The sequence below is a fragment of the Quercus lobata genome, chromosome 5 (assembly GCF_001633185.2).
Source record: "Quercus lobata isolate SW786 chromosome 5, ValleyOak3.0 Primary Assembly, whole genome shotgun sequence".
NCBI lineage: Eukaryota > Viridiplantae > Streptophyta > Magnoliopsida > Fagales > Fagaceae > Quercus > Quercus lobata.
Genome location: NC_044908.1, coordinates 17,401,390 through 17,413,229, shown reverse-complemented (window position 1 = coordinate 17,413,229; position 11,840 = coordinate 17,401,390). Strand labels below are relative to the sequence as shown.

At 31.9% G+C, this 11,840-nt stretch overlaps 1 protein-coding gene across 1 annotated transcript; it reads left to right on the top strand.

Moving 5' to 3' along the window:
* Positions 1 to 229: 229 nt before the first annotated feature.
* Positions 230 to 10,913, top strand: LOC115990091 (probable LRR receptor-like serine/threonine-protein kinase At1g05700). The gene is made up of 13 exons (XM_031113954.1): positions 230 to 314; positions 397 to 942; positions 1,431 to 1,916; positions 2,037 to 2,175; positions 2,262 to 2,333; positions 2,461 to 2,532; positions 2,612 to 2,692; positions 2,905 to 3,086; positions 3,226 to 3,465; positions 8,070 to 8,195; positions 8,301 to 8,363; positions 8,451 to 8,640; positions 10,508 to 10,913. Exons 1-13 carry the CDS (start codon positions 230 to 232, stop codon positions 10,911 to 10,913), a joined length of 2,688 nt encoding a protein of 895 aa, XP_030969814.1.
* Positions 10,914 to 11,840: the final 927 nt, after the last annotated feature.

Here is an 11,840-nt window from a genome sequence, read left to right as displayed (position 1 = left end):
AAGGGAATTTTTTATTTTTTTGAGAATAAAGAAATGTTAGTGTCTTTTGACAAAGACAGAATTCGGATCATGATATATCATTCTTCGCTACATATAAGTAATTGACCTGGTTGCTCAAATACTATATCTCATCAATGTAAGACTTGCTCAACATCCAACTTAGAGCAAAGCACTATTTATAGGATTGAAATCTGAAAAGGCATGCCAAGGAAAGGAAACAGTGTTGGAAATGGCAAAGCATTTTCCATTTGCAATAATACTTCATGGTGCTTTTGCTCTCACAGTCCTTGTTCATTCCCAGCAGGATCAATTAGGTTTGACAATCTAAATCTTTTGAGCACCACTATATATATATTGTTGCACTCTAAACATAAAGCTAATCCTCTTGTATCTCAGGCTTCATCAGCATAGACTGTGGGATACCAGATGACTCAAGCTATAAAGATGGAATAACAGAAATCAATTACGCTTCAGACTCAACGTTCACAGAAACAGGTAAAAATGGGAATATTTCAGTCGAATACAGAACCAATTCTCTTGAACAGCAGTTTTGGACTGTCCGCAGCTTTCCTGAAGGAACCAAAAATTGTTACACATTAAGACCTTCACCAGGAAAAAACAGGAACTATTTGATCCGAGCAAGTTTCATGTATGGGAACTATGATGGCATAGGCAAAATCCCAAATTTTGATTTGTATCTTGGAGTAAACAAGTGGGACACAGTGGCAGTGACAGATGCATCAAGTACATTAACAAAGGAAATTATGCATCTATCCTTATCAGAAGACATCTATGTTTGTCTTGTGAACACGGGCAACGGGACACCTTTCGTATCAGTGTTAGAGGAAAGACCTTTGAACAACAATACTTACGTACCTAAATCAAGATCACTGGATCTCGTTGAGCGGTTTGATTGCGGTTCACAAACCAATAGAAGTTACAAGTATGCCAATTTTAATTTTTTATCCTTTCAGTAACACTTAAGGTCTGTTTGAGATCCGCTTATTTTACTAAAATTAAAAACTTTTTTGCTGAAAGTTATAAATAAAAATAATAGTTAACTGAAATAGTATAGCAAGATTAATAAATAGTATAAAAAAGTGTAGTGAGACCCATTATTTGTAACAAAAATAAATTAAATAGTAAAATAAGATGACAAAAATAAGTGTTATCAAACACACACTTAGTACAGTCATTTTCAAACAAGAGTAAAGTTAATGAATATCTTAAATATATTGATTTAAAAAATACATTTAGATATTTTTTATGAGAAAAGAAAAAAAAAATTGATTTTTTTATTTGTATTTTCATATTTCTTATAAAAATGATATTAAAATTTTATTAAAATAATTTATTAACAAATACCTAATGGTTTGTAGTTGTTAATGGGCCTTCAAACAAATAGCCTGATATGATATGTTTTTTACTTGGGTACAAAGATGATGTTTTTGACCGCATATGGCAACCCTTGAACCTAAATATATGGAAAAACATTGCTACCAATCTTTCGATTGATGGCATAGGCCACCCCGATTATTACCAAGTACCGCAATTAGTCATGAGTACTGCAGTCACAAAATTCAATATAAATGATCCCATGTTTATTACTTGGACTCCTGGCGGTGGTAACGCGGTGATCCAATATATCTACATGCACTTTGCTGAATCAGAAAACCTTCAACCGAACCAGTCTAGACAATGCAACATCTTTTTGAATGGTAATTTGTGGGAGGGATCTTTTGTTCCCAGGTACTTATCCACGAGTACAGTACACAGCAGCCCAGATGGAGAAATTGGACAACAGTTTCAGATTTGGATAAATCAAACTGAAACTTCAACCCTTCCGCCCATTCTCAACGCAGTCGAGTTCTACACATTGAAACAGTTTTTACAAGCACAAACAGACCAAGAAGATGGTATGTTCTTACCGCATAAAAATTCAGCACCACATGCTTAATTTGTATATGATCATTACTTCATTATTTGTTTCTTTAACTTCTTTCATATTTCTCATTTTATGCCTATGAAATAATTAGTTGATGCTATCAAGAATATCAAATCCATATATCGAATAAAGAGAAACTGGCAGGGAGATCCATGTGCCCCTAAAGATTACGCGTGGAACGGTCTTAATTGCAGCTACAATAGTTATGATTCACCCAGCATCATATCCTTGTAAGTTTATGCCTTCTAAATATATAAAGTATACATCCTAATATTTTAATTTATTCCAAATCTCAATTTGTTGATCTCGCAATTAGGAACTTATCCTCAAGTGGATTGACTGGGGAGATAGCTCCTTTCATATCAAATCTCACAATGATACAGTATTTGTAAGCATTTCAAATGAACCAGAGATATATTCAATTTTTTGCTAATTAAAACTAGGTAGCACTTTTTTTTTTTTTTTCCTTTTCTGGTGACTGATATTAATTTAACATGATAGCTTGCTTATTTCAGGGATCTATCAAACAATAGCTTAAATGGAACTATTCCCATTTTTCTGTCACAGCTACCACTTTTGCGTGTCCTGTAAGTTACTCAGGATTCAAGTTACACTGTCAGTTTATTTTTGTAAGAATGTGGAAATCATGATATTCTATCTTCACAGAATCCTTCAAAATAACAGCCTCTCAGGGTCCATTCCCATGGAACTCATTGAAAGATCAAATAAGGGACTACTTTTTCTCAGGTCTGTTATTTACTCAAAGGATTATCGTTATTTCTGTTTTAATAATTTTTCCCTTGACACCAAATTTTTTTCTATAAATTAGTGCTATGATATATCCAAACTTTAGCCAAATCATTGAGTAGTTCTATAGCTACCGTTAGTATAAGATAGAAGATCAAGAGGTTCTTGGTATTAGCTGCAGTTTAAAGTTTTACTTTCATTGTTGATACTAGTGTTGGCGGAAATCCAAATCTTGCTAGTAATGGAGGAAATCCAGATCCAAATCCTTGTGTGTCTAGTCAATGCAAAAACAAAAAGAATATTGTTGTTCCAATAGTAGCAGCAGTTGTTGGATTTGCCATCCTCTTATCAAGTGGAATTGCTCTATTGTGGCACCTTAAAAGGAGGAAAAAAGGTATAATAACTATTTATGTTTTATTCTTGAAGCTTGGACGTTTTTGGGTATCCCAGTTTTAAATCACTAAAATGTCAATTTTCTGTGGAAGCAAAAGGGACAAAGATAACATATGCCTCATTAAATTGTCACATTTTAGCAGATACACCAGCAAGGGAGTTGAACTTTGTATCCAATGAACAAGGTATGGTGTTAGAGTCTAAGAAACAGCAGTTCACATACTCGGAGGTCCAGAGCATTACCAACAATTTTGAAAGCGTTATCGGGAAAGGAGGCTTCGGAACAGTTTATCATGGCTACTTAGATGGCTTTCAAGTTGCTGTGAAGATGCTTTCACATTCATCAGTTCAAGGGTATAAGGAATTTCAAGCAGAGGTAGGTAACAAATATTCTTAACTGTGAGAGTGATAAATAACTTGATTTTAACGAAAGATAATCATACTGGCCTACATATTATACGTCTAAAGCAAAATATCCTTAATGACTATATATTTATCATATTGAACTACTATATGTTATAACTTACAATAAACCCAATGTAGAGTATATATAGATATATAGTTGGTGCAGTGTTCATACCTTGAAAACCACAGTAACTCATGCTATTATAAAACTATGGTTTAAATATTTATCTATTATAAAACTATGGTTTAAATATTTATGGAAGAAGTATCTAAAGATATTATGGCATGATGGCATCCCACTAAAACTCTAGTTTGGAAAGAAAGTCTTTAGTGCCAATTGAATGAATCGGTTCCCACCAAGAAATGACTAAAAGTATATCAAAGATGAAGAAACCCGGTGAAGCACATGATGCATGCATGTGAAAGATGTGGAAAGATCTCTAATGTGTGTGAGCACAAATAGACATGTCTCCAAAATGCGTATTGTTTGGTAGGAACATTTCATGAAAGCCAAATAGTAAGTCAGCAGGCATGTCGCCAGGATGAAATTGGGAGTATGAGGACTCCAAGCACGTGAGACATGTGAAGGATGTCTATAGAGGTATTTGTGACCTCAACACTACAAATCTGAGAGGACTCTAATGTACATTTGAGAAATTTTGGTATAGATGGGATCTCGGGCAATTAGATCTTAGGTGTGAACTCTAATGTTTATAATGTAGGCTACAACGAAGGTTGTTGAGGAATAGAAATTGCGGTTTTATGATGTAGGAAAAAATATGAGGGGTAATTTGTATTCGTTTATTAATTTTTTATATTTTTAGTTAATTTTCTGAATTACAGTATTTAAGATTTTATTTGCTTGATTTTAAGTGTTTTTATGGGTTTTATTTATAGTCAAATTTGTAAGGTTGAATTTTATCAACCATCTTGTTGGTTTTATTCCATGTCAAATTTGCTTGTATTTTAGCAATTAGTAACCCTATATTTAGGTGAGAATCATGTGAGGGTAGTGAGTGAGAGAGTGTGAAGAAATACTCAAGATTGTGTAAGGATGTAGAGACTCACGGCTAGAACTCGCGAGTGACTCGCGACTGGCAAGCCGCCAAAGCTGGCACACATGTGAAGCATGTAGGGGAGCTGAAGAGTCATACCAGCTGTTGCACTACAAGACAAAAGTCTCAAGCTGGCCAGGCCAACAGCTCGCGACTTGAACTCACAACTCAGTCCAGTCGCGAGGCCAAGTCGCCAGACCACCCTGTTTGGGAAAAACTAACTCTTCGCATTCCTTTCTCACTCCACTATATATAGACCCTTATACCCACGAAATGTAGAGAACTTCTAGAGAGAATTTTGAGAGAGAAACCCTAGAGAAAAAAAAGATTGATTCATCCACAATCTTCACATAGTCTCTTCAAATTCATCTACTCTCTTCCTCTTCATTGTTACATCCTTGAGAGGTACATTACCAAAACATTTTCCCACTATACCCATATCTGTGAGAATGCTGTTTGGTACTTTGGGAAGCAGTTAAGAAAGAACCAATTTCATATTAGTTGATGCTATGGTCAAGTAGCGGAATTCGGTAAGCTAAAAAAGAAATAAGTTCGGCATAACCTCGTTCGAGTAGGAACTTGGAGGGCTTAGGTACATTGGGTAGATTAGGCTTAGAGGGTCTTCTACTGTTCATATATCCCAACTACATTTTTTAGTGGATTATTTACCACTTGGAGGGCGGCGGTGAGGTTTTATGTCGAGAGCTTCGATTTCCTCTTCGATAACACATCATTGTGTTGTCCTTGTATTTGTATCTCTCTTCTCTTAATCTTTGCCATTTAATTTATGTTGTGGATGTGATTTTATTTAGTTTAGATTATTTATCAATTCTGTATTAAACTTATGTTCATATTCCGCACATTAATTGTTTGATATTAAGCTTGAATTGGTAATTTGTTAATTGAGGGTCTAAACGTTCATAGTGTTTTATACACTAATTGAACTTTCAAAATTAGTGTCCTATTAGGGTTTTAAATAAGATCAGTTTAGGAATATTTTGACTTACAAAATAAGCCTTAAATAGGCTTGCACTATGTAAACAAAAATTTGAACTCATATTTTTAATGATATTTTCAAGAAAGGGTTTCCTTTTCTTTTTTTCTTTGGTGGATTCAAGGAACTTCTTATGGATTTAAGGGTTCCGTTAAGCTAGAATGAGATTTGACCTCTATTGCGTGTTTATTCTGTGCCATTTTAGTACCAAGTTGAAATAGAAAGAAAGAAAAAAGAAAACGTAGTGAAAGAAAGCTAGAGAGAGCAAAAGCAAGAGAATTGACACCGATGGCTCTACGTTTAGTTCAGGGTGGTCATCGGACCACCTTGACCTAAATTTTTTTTATTATATATAAATTTTAAAAATTTATGATTTTTTAATCCTTAAAAAATATTTGTAACCACCCTACAATATTTTAGGCCCAACATAATTAAATTTTGGATAAAATTTGGTAACAAACTTGGTTGTAAACTAAGACTATAACTCTATTCAATATTTTTTTTAACGTGAATTTTGACAAATCCACAAATAAATACATTTTATTTTTATATCCTCCATATTTACAAAATTTCAAGAAGATCAAAGATTAATAGGTATGTCATCAATCAAATATTTAAATTTCAAGTTTTTGTAGTCTAAAATTATACATAAAAAATAAATTTACAGATCAAAAGTAAATAACATACAATTGACATGAAATTTAACATGCGTTTTAAGAACATAAAGAATAGACATGGCAAACGGGTGGGTCGGGTCGGGTCAGGTTCAGGTCAGGTCAATCAAGCTGCAAGTCAAAAAGGGATCATTTTAAGCGGGTTAAAAAGGCATTCGGGTCAATCGGATTGCAAGTCAAGTTGACCCGTATTTTTCATATAAATTTTTTTACAAAGAAAATAACATGTATTTGCAATTTGGAAAATCATGCAACAAATTACTTGATGTAAAATGCATTACTTTGAATTCACCACTTATATCAAGAATGAACTCAGTTAAACTTATTAATATTTATTCAATAATTTTAAAATTATACAAATCCCAACATTGCTAACTAAAACAAAATAATACAAAGACAAGTACACAAGTTTTATTTTTACACAATATCAATATTCCAAAGTATAAAACAAAATTACAAATAACTTATTGGATAACTCATTTGATAAAAAATAAAAACATATAAGAAATTTACAATCTTGAAAATTAATTTTATAATATATTATCAATTGTAGTTGGCAGTCTATTTCAATTTGAAAATATATATTAAAATTTGATTGTTTACTTATTTATACATGATATGGTCTCTTTTATGAATATCATATTATTGTTAAGCAACACATACTCTAAGAAATATCATAATTTATTTTGAAAAACCGTTTATTTTGGATAGAAATAGTTAAAAAATAGGTCTAAGCATTCATAATTTATGCTAATTTGATACTTTGGCTTCATTATTTTCACACTTATGAATGTTTCTCAAACATGTCTACAATTTCAAATCTATGTTTTTAATTCTACTATAGCCAGATTATCTTGGCATTTACTTTACTATTTGATATTTAAAAATCTTTACTCATTATAGAATACTCAACTATTCATCTTTTAATTCATTTGCATGCAGTTATGTAAATGTTTCAATTGTTTCCTAAAAACTCATAATAAACAATTAAACCAATATTGTCTTAATTTTTTTTTTTCCAAAAAAAAAAAAAGTTTTAAGAAATGGTTTGGGTCATGGGTCAGGTCGGGTTGACCCGCAAAAAAACATGGGTCGGGTCATGGGTCAACCCGTTTTTGCTTCGGATCAAATAATCGAGTTCGGGTCAGGTTAGAAAATTCTGACCCGTTTTGCCATGTCTAATAAAGAACATGTAATTTAATAATTAGATTTTCAAAATTGACCATGTTAATTTATTTAATGAGAGTTGTAGCCTTAGGGTATAATTAAGTTTGTAGCCAAATTTTGCTCTTAAATTTTACTCCCCTTAACAATATATTAGGTCCTTACAAACAAAAAGAAAAATCCCAAGAAAATTTTTATCTAACTATAATTTTAATAGAGATGTAACTTGGTAATGAGACTATCATGCAAAAATTTCAAAAAAAAAAAAAAAAATTGTAGATAGAAATGGTAAGACCTTGTGTATTTGTGTGAGTGGATGTGTTTTTTTTTGGGTCAATATATGAAAATCTCTTTTAATTAAATTTTATGTAATTTAAGTTTTTTAATGAACACATTAGAAAATATTTCAGGAGCTACCTCTGAGAATTGAGTAATTCGGCCTGCAGACCAATTTCCATATTAAACTTATCACAGTAACCTTAAAACCAAGGTAGGCCAATAAAAGTAATAATATTCAATTGTATTCTACAAAATTCTCACTTAAATATTTATAATTATATGTTAATATTTTAAAATAACAATTTTTTTGTATAGAAAAGTAAAACCTACGAACTCACTTATATTTGTATAAAAAATTCTTATATGAATTCTTTTGAATTCACATTGATATAAGATGTGACCTTAATCTACAGGCCAATTTTCTTTCAAAGTCCATCACAAAAACATAACTTCTTTTGATGGATATTGCCATGAAAACACCAATATGGGGCTCATCTATGAGTATATGGAAAATGGAAACTTGGCAATGCATCTGTCAGGTATTGATCATACTAAGAATCTTTCACTATAAAAATATTAACTTTCTTCCAATTTGTGAGTTTATTAAACTGTAATTACTTAGTTGGATCTATTATTCTTTACAGATAAAAATGCAAGTTCCCTGAGTTGGGAAACTAGACTCAAAATAGCGATGGACTCAGCACAAGGTCAGAAAGTACATATTTGCCTCTGTGTGTGTGTGTCTCCAATGTAATTGAACTATTGTGTCTGAAATTGAATTTTCAATTTTGAAGGATTGGAGTATTTGCACAATGGTTGCAAGCCACCCATTATCCACCGTGACATGAAGTCTACAAACATCTTATTAGATGTAAATTTTCAGGCAAAACTAACTGATTTAGGGATGTCTAAAGTTATCCCCGATGAAGGTGGCACTCATGTCTCAACAAAAGTTGTTGGCACACCAGGATACCTTGACCCCGAGTAAGTATTTGCATTGCATATTTTTGTTTTTTTGTTTTGTGTTTTTTTGTTTTTTTTTTTTTTTTTGGGATAAATCAATAGTTACAAAAAGGTGGGGGATTTGAACCTAAGATTTTTCTGTTTGAATCTCTAAGAAACTCCAACCAATTAAGCTATAGGGCTCAGCAAATTACATAATTTTGACAGTCACTATTTTTTTAAAAAAAAAATTTGGACCTGTGTTTGTCACGTAAATGAACTAGGCATACAAAAAGGATCGCACACGTATTAGGTTTTTACTTTTGAAGTATGTAAAGCCTTTCTCAAAGACTAATATTTAACCCCAAATATTATTCATCAAATAAAAATCAAAATTAAACTCGAATAATTCGTATGCCAAAAGAATCTTCAAATATTAGAGAAAAAAGAAATCCAAAACTTCAATTGCTTCAAATATTACAGATAACAAGAACCCAAAACTTCAAGTGCATAAAATACATAAACGACAAAAAATCAAACATTAAAAGTCTGATCTTATTCCAAAATTCATAATTTTTTCTAATGCGACAAACTCAACGAAGGCCTCAAAACTAATTGTTATTAAACAATTTGAAAATGAAAATGGAAGAAATAAAGTGAGCTTGACTACTTAGAAAGTAACCAACTTCCTGACTTTTTTTTTTTTTTTTTTGAGGCCAAAGATAGAATATATATTACTGATTGAAAAGAGTGTTACAAGTAAAATTCCAACAGGTTACATAGAAGTTAGCAAGGCTGGATATAGGTGCACTTAGACCTGTTACAGAGACACTAGTTTTTAGTTACAAGAATGCAGGCCTGGTATGCCCTTCAGAAGGTTGTCTGTGAAGCTGTCAGGCAAAAGAAACTGTAAACAATTTTCAAAGCAACGTAAAAATCATAGACTTCGCAACATCACCTCAATAAAATCAATAGTTTCAATGAAACATTAAATAGCAATTTTTTATTGTATTAAAATTCATACATATACTAAGATCATGTACTAGCAAATCTATACGGCAATGGTCACACTCTATATTCGTAACTAGGCTCAAAATACTTAGTCATCACGTTATAACTTATAAGTCCCAGAATGAACTAGATTCTAAACCAATGTGTACCTCTATTGGCAATTTCCAGTCCACTGCATTATCAGATTGAATAGCTGATTCTAAAACATATTCAATATTACATTCGTAATGTCAAAGCTCAATAAAAGCTTTTATTCAAATTTTCGCAATCTCCAAGATGCTTGATCCTATTTTGAAAAAGTAGAAAATTCTGAATAAGCCAACTTAATAAGAAAAATTACTTGGAAAATATTTTAGTATGGAATAAATTGCAATTATGTAATTAAAATTAAGAAATTAAAATTATTAAATCAAATTTTCCAAGAAATACTAATAATTTTCATAAATAAAATATTTATTTCTATCATTTTTATACTAATTACGGAAAAGTTCACATATCTTATACTCTGCATACTCAAATAGTTCTATGTTGAATTCTCCAAACTTAACCTAAAATCAATCATATATCAATTCAATTACTCAAAGTCCCTAGAATACTATACAGTATACATGGTTATTATAAGAAATTTTCGCTGATATACGACCATTCTTGTTATATATAAAAGCCCTTAATTTCTTTTCTTTTTCCTTTGATCCAAGTATTATAGTTTGACCAAACTAACTAGAGAAGATGGAATTGTCAAACACACATTTTGGTTAAAGATACTAATATAGTAATATTTTTAAGTTTACCTAACTCGAATCACAAAACTAACCATAAAACTTGGAATGGTAGATCATTTAATAACCTGGTTCTCATTTCGCTTGAGTATAGATTACGTTACATCTTTGGCTTACAGGTACTATGCAACAAACCGGTTGAACGAGAAGAGTGATGTTTTTAGCTTCGGGGTTGTTCTATTGGAAATAATCACAGGGCAACCTGCAATTACTAAAACTCCTGAGAAAGTTCATATAATTAAATGGGTTAATTCCATGGTTGAAAGAGGGGATGTTAAGAATATTATGGATCCGAGATTAGAACGAGACCTTGACATTAATTCTATTTGGAAAGCAATTGAAGTGGCAATGAGTTGTGTATCTTTCACTTCCACCAAAAGGCCAACCATGACTTATGTAGTGATGGAATTAAAGCAATGTTTGGCAATGGAGTTGGCTCGGAAGCATGAGGGTTTTGAGATAGATTTAGACCAAATTAGTGGAATGAACTTTGTGCATTCTGGACAAACTCCCTTGGCAAGGTAGTAATCAGAAAATACACAAAATCTCACATGGAATTTTTCCAGATCTGATATACACTCTTCCAAAAGAAAAAAAGAGTGTATGCAATATGTGCATAAAAACCATTGGCCTTCTATCAAATTGCCACCTTTGTGTGGTTTGTATTCAGGCTGGATCTTCGATTTACAATGAGCAAATAAATAAAATAGTTGTTGTGTTGGTGGAGCAGATAGTGACAATCATGGTCTAAAGTTGAGAAACAAAATAGAATAGTAGCAGTATTAATTACAACTATTTGCTGCTCCCTGCCATCTTTTGCAAATTGCAAGTAGTAGTACCAGCTAGCATACACAATTTATCATACTAACACAAATTGTCAAACAAAATGATACAGTATTTAATAAGTAAGACATCAAATAGAACTACATTTGATGTCTTATAAAAAAAAATGTGGTTCTATTTTAAATCAGGAAGAGAGGCAATATATATATATATATATATATAATATATATATATTAAATATAAGTGATAGAGGGAGATGCTGGTGCCTATATATGTGGAAGCTGATGTGTCTGAAATTGATCACATGGCATTGTAATAATTACGTTGTAGCATGGCCTTACGGCTGACATGGCCTAACGTGCGGTCAGATCAAGATTCGGTACATGGAGCACGTGGACATGGAGCACGTGCACATGGCTTTGTATTGCTAGCGCATGAAAGTGTCTGGGATTTGATGGCAACAAGCGAGCGATATGTTTTTGAAAAATAACTGCCCTATTGACAAATGAAAAATATGTGTTAGTTGGTAGTAATTTTAATATACATATCTCATATTTATTAGATTTTGATATAAATAATGTAGTTTCATTTGATAAAAAATACTTATTCTAGCTTATAGAGATAGTAAGTTCTGCTGTAAAAAACACACAACTTTTTCTAAATGAAATT

What these genes read in the sequence shown, in the direction of transcription:
- LOC115990091 (XM_031113954.1), top strand. Translation starts at nt 230, where the DNA reads ATGGCAAAGCATTTTCCATTTGCAATAATACTTCATGGTGCTTTTGCT. An exon ending in CTCACAATGATACAGTATTT is followed by an intron (nt 2,334 to 2,460) that starts GTAAGCATTTCA and finishes TGCTTATTTCAG; the next exon opens with GGATCTATCAAACAATAGCT. An exon ending in AAGGGACTACTTTTTCTCAG is followed by an intron (nt 2,693 to 2,904) that starts GTCTGTTATTTA and finishes TGTTGATACTAG; the next exon opens with TGTTGGCGGAAATCCAAATC.